The sequence below is a fragment of the Lithobates pipiens genome, unplaced genomic scaffold, assembly GCF_037356315.1.
Source record: "Lithobates pipiens isolate NorthernLeopardFrog02 unplaced genomic scaffold, aLitPip1_a1.2 Scaffold_3, whole genome shotgun sequence".
NCBI lineage: Eukaryota > Metazoa > Chordata > Amphibia > Anura > Ranidae > Lithobates > Lithobates pipiens.
This window is the reverse complement of record NW_027507790.1, coordinates 56,068,317-56,083,918: the sequence shown is the minus strand read 5'-3', so window position 1 is coordinate 56,083,918 and position 15,602 is coordinate 56,068,317. Positions and strand designations below refer to the sequence as shown.

Sequence of the window (15,602 nt, the reverse complement as noted above, 5' to 3'; positions counted from 1 at the left end):
CACTGGTCAAGAAGTGGTTAAAAAAGAGGAAGGGTCATAGGCGGGGGGGCGGGGTTAGCGCAGCGTTGGGGTCCTCCAACATCCAGCGCGGCAAGGGGTATTTTAAAAGGCACCATTGCTGTTGCAAGCTGCTGAGGGACGTAAGAGCAAAGGTGGCATGCACGAGGTTTTGGTAACACAGGCATTTGTTTTGACACATTTACTACTGCATCAGGCTGAGTGTTAATAGCAGCAGCAGAACTGGACTATTGCTCAAGCAGTGGATGCATTCCTTTTGGTAGTACTTCTGCTTTGTGCATTGGGCTATGGTCAGAAGGTGGGTTAAAAACACCTTAGAAAAGGGCTTTAGAAGGTCTATAGTCACACGGCAGCCTAGAACCATCTAAACAAAATATGGCATCCTCCCCTGAGAGTAATATGGCTGGTCAGAGTGAGCCATCAGGAGGGTCAAGTGTTGCAGCTGCTGTTAACACTGCAGCCCCTGTGTATATTACTAAGGAGGTTTTTTTTCTTCAATCATTTTAAGTTTTGAGCAGAAAATTGATGCTTTAATCACATCTCAGAGTGGGACTAAGCATAGCAGATCCCCACCCATTGCTCAGGACCCTCATGCTGAGGAACAAGGGGCAAGAGATGACACATTTCTCTCAAAGGACCAGGAAGAGGCTGATGGTTCCTCTTCCGAAGAACCTAATATGGAATAAGGTTCACAGGATAGGTTGTTGGTACAATCTCTCACTGAATTGGTCCACTTCTGGTTTGGGTTCACTAAAGACTCCCCAATCTGTTCATGCTTTTCCTATCCATTCGTGGCTAAAAAAGCTTTTGCATTCTGAGTTGGAGCACCCAGATAAACAGTTTTTCCCTCCAAAAAAGTTTTCGAAAACTTTATCCTATGGAGGAAGAGTTCTATAAGAAATAGGGGAATTCCAGCAATTGACGCTGCTATATCCTCTGTAAACAAAAACCTGACTTGTCCAGTAGACAATGCTCATATGTTAAATAATTCAACAGATAAGAAGTTGGAATTCCTTTTAAAAACTATATTTCGATCGCAGCTTCAGTCGTTCAGCCTGCGCTGGCAGCAATCGGAGTATCTCAGTCATTAAAGGATCAGTTTATAGAGGTACTCAGTTAATCCTGATCAGCGGGCCCAGGATTTGGCCTGGATATCAGAAGCGTTGTGTTTTACAGTAGACGCTATAAAAGATTCTATTCTCAAGGCCTCACAGTTCATGCTAGGGCTGGTACATGTGCGTAGAATCCTAGGGTTGAAAAATTGGTCAGCCGAAGCACCATGCAAAAAGCTCTTGGCCAGTTTCTGGTTATTTGGAGACAATCTTGATAAATATATCCAAAGAATTTCTAATGGGAAAAGTTCCCTTTTACCAGTTAAGAAGAAGTTTAAGCATGTTTCTTTTAAACGTGCTTCTTCTCTAGTGCCAGGGGCATCAACCTCCACCATCAGGTTCAAGAGGTAAACCTCAGGGTTAGCCCCAGGGCCAAAAGAGGACCTGGGGGAGGAAACCCACAAAACAAAATACTAAAGCCTCCTCCATGAAGGGGTGCCCCCACTTCCTCAAGTGGGGGGAAGGCTTCTACAGTTTTCAAGGGTCTGGTAGGAACAATGCCAAGGCAGATGGGTGGCTTCCTCAATTTCTCTAGGTTACAAACTAGAGTTCCGAGAGTTTCCGTCTCCTCATGTTCTCAGATCAAACATTCCCAGAGATCCAGTGAAAAAGTATTTCTAGCCTTGGATCATCTCTTCTCTCAAAGAGTGATATCGGTGATCCCCTTGGAAGAAGCAAGGATTAGGATTTTATTCAAACTTTTTCACGGTTCCAAAACCAAACTGGGATGTCAGACCCATTTTAGATCTCAAAGATCTAAACCAGTTTTTGAATATCCGTTCCTTTCTCATGTAGTCAATCTGATCAATAGTCTCCATCCTACAAGGGGGAGAATTTCTGGCATCAATCGACATAAAGGATGCTTATCTTCATGTGCCAATTTTCCCCGCTCACCAGAAATTTCTATGCTTCTAGGTAGAAAATCTTAATTTCAAGTTTGTAAACACTCAAGGTGCAGTAGCTAGACCGAAGGGCAGAGCTACAAAGGTCCTGGCTCCTCCTTTTACCAGGTTAAGGGCTCAATGTATAACGTGCCCCAGGAAAGGATCATTTCCTTAAAGGAACTGATTCAGTTGGTCAAAACAAGAGTCCTATTCGGCTTTGCATGAAGTTATTGGGAAAGATGGCTTCTTTCAAAGCCATTCCTTATGCGCAGTTTCACTGCTGCAGAACAGTATCCTGTCAACTTGGAACAAGAAGGTCCAAGCTCTGAACTTCCCAATGCGTTTATCCCCTGAAGTGCGTCAGAGCCTCAATTGATAGTTGATATCCAGGAATCTCAAAAAAGGGAAATCCTTTCTACCAGTCACCTGGAAGGTAGTGACAACAGATGCCAGCCTCCTGGGCTGGGGAGCAGTTCTCGAAGAAGCATTTGTCCAAAGGAAATGGTCCAAATCGGAGAGGACCTTGCCAATCAATATTCTAGAGATTCAGGCAGTACGCCTGGCCCTAGAGGCCTGGATGCTCAGACTATGGAATTGTCCTGTGAGGATCCCATCCAACAATGCCACAGCAGTGGCCTACATCAATCACCAAGGGGGCACGAGAAGCTGTACGGCCCAGAGAGAGGTGAATCATATTCTATCTTGGGCAGAAAACAACATTCCTTGCCTAACAGCAATTTTCATTCCAGGAATAGAGAATTGTCAGGCAGATTACTTGAGTCACCAACAATTATTCCCGGCAGAATGGTCCCTTCACCCCAACATCTTTCTGTCAATATGTCAAAATGGAGAGTTCCGTACGTGGATCTGTTTGCGTCCAGGTTCAACAACAAGATTGACAACTTTGTGTCAAGGACAAGGGATCCATTGGCATAGCAGATGCCTTGAATTTTCCATGGGATCAGTTTTCACTGATCTATGCATTCCCTCCTGTTCTGCTGCTTCTGCGCCGTCTTCTCAGGCTCAAGCAAGAAGAGGAGGTTGTGATTCTTGCAGCCCCAGTGTGGCCCAGGGGATCTTGGTTTGCCGAGATCATAAAGATGGCTGTAGGGACCCTTGGACCCTACCACTGAGGCCAGACCTGTTCTGTTCTTGCAAGGTCCGGTATTCTATCCTACCTTACAAAAGCTAAATTTAACGGTTTGGCTATTGAGACCCACATTCTGAAAGGCCATGGGCTGTGTCAGCGTCGGTAGTTTTTTACTTTGTTTAATGCTAGGAAGCTGGCCTCCAGAGTCATATACTATAGCGTCTGGAAGGCTTACAGTGGGGCAAAAAAGTATTTAGTCAGCCACCAATTGTGCAAGTTCTCCCACTTAAAAAGATGAGCGAGGCATGTAATTGCCACCATAGGTATACCTCAACTATGAGGGACAAAATGTGTAAACAAATAGAGACAATAACATTGTCTGATTTTTGAAAGAATTTATTTGCAAATTGTAGGTGACCAAATACTTATTTTCCACTACAAACAAGCAATATTTCTGGCTCTCACAGACCTGTTTCTTCTTTAACTACTTAAGGACTAGCCTCGTTTTGGAATTTAGGTGTTTACATGTTTAAAACAGGTTTGTTTTTGTTTTTTTGCTAGAAACTTACTTAGAACCCCCAAACATTGTTTGTTTGTTTGTTTGTTTTTTTTCACCCTAGAGACTAAGGCCCCTTTCACACATGCGGACGATATGTCCGTATTTCATCCATCCGTTTGCGGATGAAATACGGACATACATTCATCCCTATGGGATAGCGGGTGTCTGCGGATGAGCATCCGCAGACACCCGATTTCGTCCGCCTCTGCAACAGTCCGATTCTGCAGACGGAGGAAAATCCTATTTTTCTATCCGTCTGCAGAGCGGATCGGACGAACACGGACAGACGGTCCGTGCTCGTCTGATCCCCATAGAGGAGAGCGGAGAGCTGACAGGGCGGGGACAACTGAGCGATCCCCGCTGAGCGAGCGGATCATCACGGGGCGGATCATTACTGATCCGCCCCGTGTGAAAGAGGCCTTAAATAGCTGTTATTGCAATACTTTTTTCACACCATATTTGCGCAGCGGTCTTATAATCGCACTTTTTTGAGTAAAAATATAAGACAACAGTAAAGTTAGTCCAATTTTTTTTTTTTTTATATTGTGAAAGATAATGTTACACTGAGTAAATTGATACCCAACATGTCACGCTTGACGGCGTCAAAATTTTACCCTCAAATATCTCCATAGGCAAAGTTTTAAAAATTCTACAGGTTGCATGTTTTGCATTACAGAGGAGGTCTAGGGCTATTATTATTATTATTATTATTATTATTATTACTCTCGCTCTACAGACCGTGGCAATACCTCACATGTGTGGATTGACCACCGTTTTCATATAAGGACGCTACTCACATATGCTTTCGCTTTTGTACGCGAGCTCATCGGGACAGATCACTTTAACCACTACAGATCCGCGCTATTGCCAAATGACGGCATTAGCGCGGACCTACATTTCCGGGACTACGTCTAATGACGTCGTCCCAGATACGAGCGGCCTGCGCGCCCCCTGAGGGGCGCGCGCGGCGCGCTCTGTGATCGGCGAGTCCGTGAGACTCGCCTGATCACCGATCCGTGCAAGGGGTCGATCCCGACCCCTTATCACGTGATCAGCTGTCAGCCAATGACAGCTGATCATGTGATAGAACGGAGCCGGTAATCGGCTATTATTCCTCCTCGCGCTGTCAGCGCGAGGAGAGAAAAAAAAAGCCGATCACCGCCGGCCGTGATCGGGACATCAGTCCCGATCACGGCCAGCAATACAGCTGACCACCTGCCCCCTGCCAGTGCCCACCTGCCCACCGCCGTGCCATCCTGAATAAAAGTAAGTGCCCCCCATCAGTGCCCCCCATCAGTGCCCACAGTGCCACCTACAGTGCCACCCACAATGCCATCCAGCAGTGCCACCAACAGTGCCACCCACAGTGCCCACAATCTGCCTCAAAGGTGCTGCGACCCAGTGCCGCCCAGCAGTGCCACCTATCAGAGCCACCTATCAGTGCCACCTATCAGTGCCCATCAGTCCCATCTATCAGTGGTACCTATCAGTGCCCATCCGTGCCACTTATCCGTGCCACCCATCCATGCCATCTTATCTGTGCCCATCTTTGCCCATCAGTGCCGCCTTATCTGTGCCCATCGGTGCCGCCTTATCTGTGCCTATCAGTGCCCACCAGTGCAGCCTATCAGTGCCCACCAGTGCAGCCTATCAGTGCCCACCAATGCAGCCCATCAGTGCCCACCAATGCAGCAATCAGTGCCGCCTAATCAGCGCACTTCAATGAAGGAGAAAAATGACCCGTTTGCTAAATTTTATAACAAACTATTAAAACATGATTTATTTATTTTTATTTTTTTGCATCTTTTTTTGTTTGTTTAGCAAAAAATAAAACTCCGAGCTGTAACTAAATACCACCAAAAGAAAGCTCTATTTGTGGGAAAAAAATGATAAAAATTTCATTTGGGTACAGTGTTGTATGCCCGCGCAATTGTCATTCAAAGTGCATCAGCGCTGAAAGCTGAAAATTGGTCTGGGACTGAGGGGGGTTTAAGTGCCCAGTAAGCAAGTGGTTAAAAAATGTTTTTTTTTTCTTCTTTTATTTTGCTACATTTTTAAAAAAATTTTTTTTTTTTTTTTTTTTTACTGTTTTAAAAAATAAATAAATCTGGATCACTTTTATTCCTATTACAAGGAATGTAAACATCCCTTGTAATAGATAAAAGCATGGCAGGTCCTGTTAAATATGAGATCTGGGTTCAAAAAAGTCCTCAGATCTCATATTTGGACTAAAATGCAATAATAAAAAAAATTGGCATTTGGAAAAATGACATTGAAAAAAATGTGCCATTTAAGAGCAATGGGCGGGAAGTGATGTTTTGACGTCACTTCTGTCCTGCTATGGTATGGAGATAGATGGGGGCCATCTTAGCCTCACTCATCTCCATACACAGGCACCGAGAGGACCCGATCACCTCCGCCGCTGCCGGCGGCTCCGGTAAGCGGGGGAGGGTGCGGATGAGCAGCAGGAGGGGCGTGGCACCTCTACCACTGTCTAACTATAATCTCGCGGTGAATCCTCTGCAGAGCCGACGTATATGTACAGGAGAAGGCCAAAGAGCTTTCAAAGGACACCAGAAACAAAATTGTAGACCTGCACCAGGCTAGGAAGACTGAATCTGCAATGGGCAAGCAGCTTGGTGTGAAGAAATCAACTATGGGAGCAATAATTAGAAAATGGAAGACCACTGATAATCTCCCTCGATCTGGGGCTTTACGCATGATCTCACCCTGTGGGGTCAAAATGAACACAAGAACGGTGAGAAAAAAAATCCCAGAACCACACGAGGGGACCTAGTGAAGACCTGCAGAGAGCTGGGTCCAACGTAACAAAGGCTACCATCAGTAACGCACTACGCTGCCAGGGACTCAGACACTGCATTGCCAGACGTGTCCCCCTGCTTAAGCCAGTACATGTCCGGGCCCGTCTGAGGTTTGCTAGAGAGCATTTGTATGATCCAGAAGAGGATTGGGAGAATGTCATATGGTCAAATGAAACCAAAGTAGAACTGTTTTGGTAGAAACACAACTTGTCGTGTTTGGAGGAGAGCGAATGCAGAGTTGCAACCAAAGAACACCATACCTACTGTGAAGCACAGAGGTGGCAACATAATGCTTTGGGGCTGTTTCTCTGCAAAGGGAACGGGATGTGTACATGAAAGACTGAATGGGGCCATGTATCGTGAGATTTTGAGTGCAAACCTCCTCCCATCAGCAAGGGCATTGAAGATGAAACGTGGCTGGGTCTTTCAGCATAACAATGATCCCTAACACACCGCCCAGGCAATGGAGTAGCTTTGTAAGAAGCATTTCAAGGTCCTGGAGTGGCCTAGCCAGTCTCCAGATCTCAACCCCATAGAAAACCTTTGGAGGGAGTTGTTGCCCAGCGACAGCCCCAAAACATCACTGCTCTAAAGAAGATCTGCATGGAGGAATGGGCCAACATACCAGCAACAGTGTGTGACAACCTTGTGAAGACTTACAGAAAACGTTTGACCTCTGTCATTGCCAACAAAGGCTATATAACAAAGTATTGAGATGAACTTTTGACATTGATCAAATACTTATTTTCCGCCATAATTTGCAAATAAATTCTTTAAAAAATCAGACAATGTGATTGTCTGTCTGGATTTGTTTCCACATTTTGTCTCTCATAGTTGAGGTATACCTATGATGACAATTACAGGCCTCTCATCTTTTTAAGTGGGAGAACTTGCACAATTGGTGGCTGACTAAATACATTTTTGCAACACTGTATGTCTCCTGGTGTAAATCAAGGGGTTGGCACCCCGAGAAATATGTCATAGGTAGGATCCTTGAATTCTTACAGATGGGATTACAAATGAAGCTGGCCTTGAGTACCATCAAAGGCCAGGTGTCGGCCTTATCGTGTTTTTTTTCAATGACCACTCGCTTAACACTCTCTAGTTCGTAGCTTTATTCAGGGGGTAACATGAATAATCCTCCCGTTAGGCCACCCCTTAACCCTTGGGACTTAAATTTAGTCCTGTCAGCATTACAAAAACAGCATTTTGAGCCAATACGAGATATTCCCTTAGTCCTCTTGACAAGGAAAATAATTTTCTTGGTTGCTATATCTTCTGCAAGAAGAGTACCAGAGTTGGCTGCTCTTTCTTGTAAAGAGTCATATTTGATTATTCAGAAGGATAAGGTTGTATTGCGGCCGCATCCTAGATTCCTACTGAAGGTAGGTAGTGTCAGGTTTTCATTTAAACCAGGATATTGTTCTGCCTTCATTTTTTTCCAGAACCTCGTTCTGTGGATGAGAGGTCACTACATTCTCTTGGTGTGGTGAGAGCGGTCAAGGTCTATTTGAAAGTGACCTGCTCAGATTCGTAAAACAGACGTTTTGTTTGTTTTGCCAGATGGTCCTAAAAGAGGACAGGCAGCGTCAAAATCTACTATTTCTAAATGGATTCATCAAGTTATTGTTCAAGCTTATGGTTTAAAGAGGAAAATTCCTCCTTTTCATATTAAAGCACACTCCACCAGGGCTGTTGGTGCTTCTTGGGCAGTGCATCACCAAGCCTCCATGGCTCACATCTGCAAGGCCGCAACTTGGTCTTCAGTCCATACTGTAACGAAAATGTAAGCGTAGGGTAGTTTTGCCTTGGCAAGATGTGATCTGTAGAAATAGTGTAATTGTAGATGTAGTTTAATTCTGGGTTATTAAAAATATAGTATTTTATGTCAGTCATGCACATATGTTCTTTCATTAGCATTTGAAAAGAACAGAGCCAGTTTTCTAGGATCGAAGTGACACCTAGATGCCAATAAAAGTTCCCTGATTGCGGCAGGCAGGCATTGATTGGTACTGTTGCGATCGGACTGCTATCGGAAATCCAATCCATGACCCAGCAATCAGTGCCGTTCTGGGCCAATTCAACTCTGGTAATTTCAGAACACAAAACATCCTGTGGGTTGACACAGGAACATCCCTAGGGTTGATTGGCCAAGGGCTAAAGTCCAGCCCACATCCATATTTCAATAAATTGAGTAGCCTGAGATATGGAAATGGTTCTTCCATGAAGCCAGTTCGAAACTGGGGAGGTCCCACATGTTCCAGTATGCTTCTACTAATGGATAGACTTCGGTAAAGTTTTTCTGTTTTTATCATCTTTTATTTTCATTGCAAATTGCCGATTGTGTGTCTTTCTGTATTTTTGTATCTTTTTTTAGTAACTCCTTTTTTCTTTGTATATCTTATATGCGCTGCCCACTTTCGGGATATTAAATGATAAAATTAATACGTGACTTCTGTGTATGAAGCTAGGACTCATATCTCTGGAGAGGTTGTTGTATTTTAGTGCCTAAGTACTCGGTCTAAGTTACGCATCAATTGGTATGCAATTGCACTGTGTGTTGGCAGATTGTAAGCTAACAAATCTTCCAGACAGATCTGTGTGTGTGGTGGCTCAGCAGACCAGTCTGCGGACAAACTGTTGGGTGGTGGCAGGCTATCGTTTATTGTGTGTCTGGTGTGGGTGTGGGGACAGTGGGAAGAGTGATTAACACCGGGGTTTAAGCTTGCAGGATAGCTGTAGGAACCCTAGATGTGTGTAGTAATTGCTAGACTGTTCCCCAACCCTTGGAGTGCACCAGATTGTATGTCAGATTTGTATCTGCCTGTGTGTGGACAGCTAGCTGGATTGGAGTGGAGTCTCCCCGTAGTGGTGGCCAAAGGTAGTGCAGGCTGTGAAAGCACCACAGCCAGTCTTACATGCTCAGTATAAGTTCCCCCTCATTCCCTTAGTTCCTCATATACCCCAGTCACGGTACGCACGTCGCGGTTAGCTAGTCGCTGTGGGCGGGCATGATTCGTGACACATGCATACATTTACCAGATTCTATCAAGTAGACTACTGCCCGAACTACATCACCAAACTTGTCTCCAAATATCACCCAAATTGTCCTCTCTGCTCTTCTCAAGACCTCCTACTCTCAAGCTCTCTCATGTCCTCCTCCCATGCTCATCTCCAGGATTTCTCCAGAGCCTCTCCCATCTTCTGGAACTTGCTACTTCCACTGGTCCGGCTATCCCCTACTCTTGCTACCTTCAGGCGATTCCTGAAAACTCCTCTCTCTTTAGGAAAGCCTATCACAACTCCAACTAATCTCCTACCACTTCCATCTGCTCATTCCCCACAGTTGCAACCTTTTGTACAACCTGCCCCACCCTATTAGATTGTAAGCTCTTCTGAGCAGGACCCTCTTAATACTCTTGTATTGTAACTGTGTTGTCTCCTTTTTATATTGTAAAGCGCTGCGTAAAATGTTGGCGCCATATAAATCCTGAATAATATGGGGGCACCTCACCCACTGACCATCAATGTAAGGGGGCACCTCTCCTACTGATCACCAATGTAAGGGAGCACCTATTCTGTTCGATTGTATAGGGGCTCGTTTCCACTGACTGCCAATGTAAAAGTGCACTTCGTCGACCATTACTGTACAGTGGTATTCCTTTACTGACCATTGATGTAAAGTGCACTCCATTCACCACTTATGTAAGGGGACATTTGTGAGGGACACTACTTTTTAAATTTCTTGTGTTCGTATTCTTGCTATTGTTTGTTTCATTTCATCTTTATTGAAAGTAAAGTTGTTGTTCAAAAAAATAAAAAATTGCTCCCTCTGGCTTTTTAAATATGCTAGGTTTGTCCTATTCCTTTTTTTTTGTTGTATCTACATCTTGCTAATCATGGTAATGTAGCATGAGCTGTAGCTATCACTATTTAGAAGGGTTTCCCTGTCATGTAAGGATTTCTCTAATTGGACAGAGTAGTGATGTTGTCTCTCTACATCGCCCAATCAGAATGCTTGGCATTCCTTGAGAAAATGCAAAGCATTCTCTTAATGGGTGCCCATGCATAGCAAGCAACCTACTGTCTTCACAGTGCAGCAGGACAGCTATGTGACACAAGACCCGGACGCTAGCAGAGATCATTGGAGTAAAAGTGAAGACTACAGTAATTTCCAGCTTCTAGAGGGATCCCACGGGTATGGTGTATGCATAGTTATAATGATCTATGCTGGACCACTGTACCTATTTAAAAAATATCTGTACCTGGAATTTTTCTGTGATTAGATGCTTGTTAGTGGCTTGCTGTGGCATGAGTGTACAATTTTTTGCATACTTTATTAAGTACACTAATTGTTTTGCTCTTTTTCCACAGAGTTAAATCTTGGAGAAAAATGTTTAGACTCTGTTTTAAACAACAATAATTATGAGTCTGACATTCTAAAAGTAAGTTTACAATAAGTTGCTGATTGATTACTTCTTACATTTTCCATGCGAATGAGAAATTCCTGTTGACTGACTTTTTTTTTTTCTTTGCCTCCTTCCTTCAGTGTTTTTATTTTACACAAAATTCAGTTGATTCCTAATTAAAACTACATTAAAGGATAAGTTCCCCTTTTTTAACATGTTACACCCATGTTCGGGCTGTAACATGTTACAAATCCATTATTATTGAAAGTGTAGGTAAACCCCAATTTTTGGGATGTCCCCAGAAAAGTAATAGAGGGGAAATCTTCCAATGGGGACACTTGTTCTGGTGACCTGGGGATCACCAAGGAATTCCTTTAATCTGCAGGGATTTCCTCTCACGTTCTGTTTTGCCATGGGACAGGAAGTGAAGGGAAATCTCCACAATGGGACACAGCAGCAGAAAATAAATCTGACGGGTTATAACACTCCCTTACGCTATCTAAAATTGGGAAATGGGGAAAAATAGATTTGACTATAATCTTTAAGTTTGAAGGTATTGCTTACATTTATTGTGACACTAATCTTGTTTAAACATACCTTGAAGCATAAAATTTGAATATCAAAAAGTAAAATTATTTCAGTAATTCAATTCAAAAAGTGAAACTCATGTATTTTATATAGATGTGTTACACACAGTCATATATTTCAAGAATGTATTTCTTTTAATTTTGATGATTATGGCTTACAGCTAGTGAAAATCCAAAATTCAGTATCTCAGAAAATTTGAATATTACACAAGACCAATATAAAAGGATTTTTAATACAGAAATGCTGGCTTACTGAAAAGTATGTCCATTTATATGCACTCAATACTTGGTCAGGGCTCCTTTTTGCATGAATTACTGCATCAATGCGGCATGGCATTAAGGCGATCAGCCTATGGCACTGCTGAGGTGTTATAGAAGCCAAGGTTTCTTTGATGGCGACCTTCATCTTGTCTGAATTGTTGGGTCTGTGGTGTCATATATTTTTGACAATATCCCACAGATTCTCTATGGGGTTTAGGTCAGGCAAGTTTGCTGACCAATCAAGCACAGGGATGCCATGATCATTAAACCAGGTATTGGTGCTTTTGGCAGTGTGGGCAGGTGTCCAGTCCTGCTAGAAAAGGAAATCCGCATCTCCATAAAGCTGGTCAGCAGAGGGGGAAGCATGAAGTGCTGTAGAATTTCCTGGTAGAGGGCTGCGCTGACTTTGGACTTGATAAAAGACAGTGGACCAACACCAGCAGATGATATGGCGCCTCAAATATCACGGATTGTGTAAAGCTTTGCATTTCATTTGTAACTCAAGGACCCAGAGTCTGGAGGAAGTGGGGAGAGGCACAGAATCCAAGTTGTATGAGGTCTAGTGTGAAGTTTTCACAGTCGGGCCATAATAGAATATACCAACACCAGCAGATGGCATGGCTCCCCAAATCATCACTGAGTGTATTTAGGCAGCCGTGTGCAAGAGGCATAACAGCTCTGTTGCATTTCACTGCAGTGGCATAGCGTGGGTTGTCGGCACCTGCGGTATGGCAAGTAATTTGCACTCCCCAGGTCCTTTCCTAGTACAGTATTAAACTGTGACTGGAAATGCAAAGGGTTCCTCCACTCACAGCCTGTGCGTCTGATTGGCTTCCCGCAGCCTTTTATTATTGGTTGAATCTGAGATATCTTTGACTATTGTAGTCCAGAGATATCTTCTCTGATTCAACTAATAATAAAAGGCTGCAGGCAGCCGACCGGAGGCTCAGGCAGTAATAGTGCGAGCACTGAACATCACAGTGAAGATAAAGTATACATTTCTGTACATCCACTAGTCACGGTTTAGTGACCAGGTAGACTTCTTATGCTGTATTGCAGCTGCTCAGTGGAATGCTGTGCTTTACTGCTGGCTGATAAACCCTACAAACAGAGCTCCCTCCCCCTGCACTCAGCTCAGAAACCATGAGTAGCCACCTTAATTCACATATCAACACCAACAACCATACCTCAGCAGTGTTCACTCCAGGTCTTCTTCCCAGACTCCCTACACAGACCCCTTACCCGGGAGACACGCTGTGACATCACTCTCACAGGGAATTCTGAGGCTCACATTGCCCCTCACTATGCATTCTTCACAGCACAAAGTCAAGAAAATGCAATTCTCATTGCCAGGCACAGTTAAGAGGAATATAGGAGCAGCACAGCTGCAGAATGATAAGCAATGTAAGCTAGGCTTGACATTCTTGTGTCAGGAGATGGCATCTCCCTTACTCACGTTCACAACATTAGATAAACAGCTCTTCTTTCTCTCCCCACAGCCTTTCCTTCTGTCTTCAGCTATCGCCCAGCCACTCTTTTTTTTTTTTTTTTTTGTTCTAAGCATCAGATGGAGACAATAGCTACATGTCTCATGCTCCCAACAAGCCCAGCTACTGATTACATGCATCTAGCTTACATTTTTTAGTGCCATTATTAGGTCCGTTCAGCACTGCAGGTTCTATCCTCTCCCTTCCGCCATCAGTTTCCAGACACCACCTCATATTAGAGTCAAATGTGTCCAGCTGAGGAAGGGGGCAAGTTACAGTGCTTTTCCCCTTTGCTTGGGAGCCGGAGCAACTGTTGGGCCAGCATAATAAAGACAGTGTGTTCGTAACGCAGATTCAGGGACAGATGTAAACACTGCCAAAGTGCCCGAATCGTCTGTCTCCCCCGTCTGTGCCCCTCTAAATGTTGCGCCTGGGGCGACTAACCCCCCCCCCCTCCACCCCACCGCTACATCGCTGTTGCACTGTACTGCTACTCTATCATTTTGGAGCTGAATGGGGAGGAGGTTAGACATATTTCAGAAGGAACATGGCAGTGTGACAGCCATCCAAATTATACAGTGCAAGCAGTATAACTTAAGAAGCTTTAAAGTAGAACTAAAGACAGATATATATATATATATATATATATATATATATATATATATATATATATATATATATATATATATATATATATATATATATATATATATATATATATATATATATATATATATATATATATATATATTTTTGTATTTGACTGAACTAAGTTATGCTTTCTCCTAAAAAGGGAAATCTTTGATCTCAGATCATGTAAAGTAGATGGCAGTCAACTAAACCCATTGAAAGGCCGTGACACAGCCTGTATAGCAAAAGTCAACCTAAAAAGCTCACTGAACCCCATATTATTGCTGTACAGGTGTGTATAAATTGAGGCACATATACATTTCTTTCACCTGTAGCTTTTTAAAAGCCTTTTCTGTTTGTAATGGCCTCTGTTATCTGTGTAAGCTTTTGATATTCAAGTGTGTACTGGTAGCATTATAAAAGTATGATTCAAAACATTATATTGTGATTAACTTCATGCGTTGTTTGTGTTCAGAATTACCTGGCATCCAGGGGTTTAACGTGGAAAGACTTGATACATGAAAGTCTGGCTGCAGTTCAGAGAGGAGTATTTATGCTTCCTGGTAAGTCTACTAAATATTAATATAATTTTTTACTGTGTAACTGCAACACATGACCACAAGATGGGGCTATCGCTTTAATATGCATTTTCAGCGGCTTCAAAGCTGCTACATACTATGTAGATAGAAGTATCTTCTTTCCATTTAGGTGTAAACATGGGTTTGTCGATTTTTATGATTTGCTTGTTCTTTTCAGAGACAAATATAGACTCTATTTTTTCTTTAACTATAAAACTAGTTTTGTTAAAGGAAACCTGCCAGAACAGAATCTTTCTTTCTTTTTCATCCTTTCTTTCTTTTTCATCCTTTCTTTCTTTTTCATCCTTTCTTTCTTTTTCATCCTTTCTTTCTTTTTCATCCTTTCTGCACTAATAAGTCACCAAGTGATCAGTAATTTGACTTGCTCAGTAGTAATATATTATGGTGATGTATCGAAGTGGTTCATTAAGGAATTGAAGAAAGAAATTGAGAAGTAGTAGAGCCTTGTTTTTCTTGCTTCTCTAGATGTTGCTAGAATTGGTTTGAGTGACTTAAGCTTAAGATTGCACTTATGAAAAAGAGGATCTGTTTCCATGCAGGCATTTTGGTTTGCTCTTTTATCAAACTGAATGCTTGTTGAGGTCTAGGACCCATGTGTCCTTTTGAAGAGGCCTGGCTCTGGTAGGAGGTGAAGTCACTAAACCAAAACTCTGAATAAATGCTATATTACATGCTGATCTATCATATGAGATTTGTTTTTTTGTATTCTGCAAAAAAAAAAACTGTTTGAGCCTGCTGTCCTCTATCTCCATCCTCTGTTCATGTTCCAAATTCAGATAGGGATTTTGCCCCTGTGGTGGCAGCGCTATACATGCTCGGTTTTCTATGCTGAGAATTCCCTCGCTATCACATCTGAGCAGCCCATGTGACTATAGAGTCATACATGTAGGAGTATACACAGTGGTGAATGACAACCCACTCCCTCTCCCTTCATGCCCACTAACCAGCTAAACACAATGAGGGCAGGATATTACATGTGGATGAATGGTCGCTTCACCTCCCCCTTATTCTAAGACACAGGCTGAAGGGGTGTGACTTTGCCTGTGACTGGCAGAAATTCACCCTTACCATGTGATTGCCAAAAAAAAAATTGATTTGAAATATATATTTGTATGACAATTTAAAACCGTTTATTGATATTAAT

The 15,602-nt window shown here is 42.9% G+C and overlaps 1 protein-coding gene across 2 annotated transcripts in view; it reads left to right on the top strand.

The window, feature by feature from the left end:
- The window catches only part of CHFR (checkpoint with forkhead and ring finger domains), a 117,937-nt gene that overhangs the window by 79,863 nt on the left and 22,472 nt on the right, over positions 1-15,602 (top strand). For both annotated transcript variants that reach the window (XM_077461726.1, XM_077461727.1), the window contains exons 14-15: positions 10,860-10,930; positions 14,335-14,422. In XM_077461726.1, coding sequence (XP_077317852.1) covers positions 10,860-10,930; positions 14,335-14,422 — 159 coding nt within the window. The remainder of the gene's footprint in view (positions 1-10,859; positions 10,931-14,334; positions 14,423-15,602) is intronic.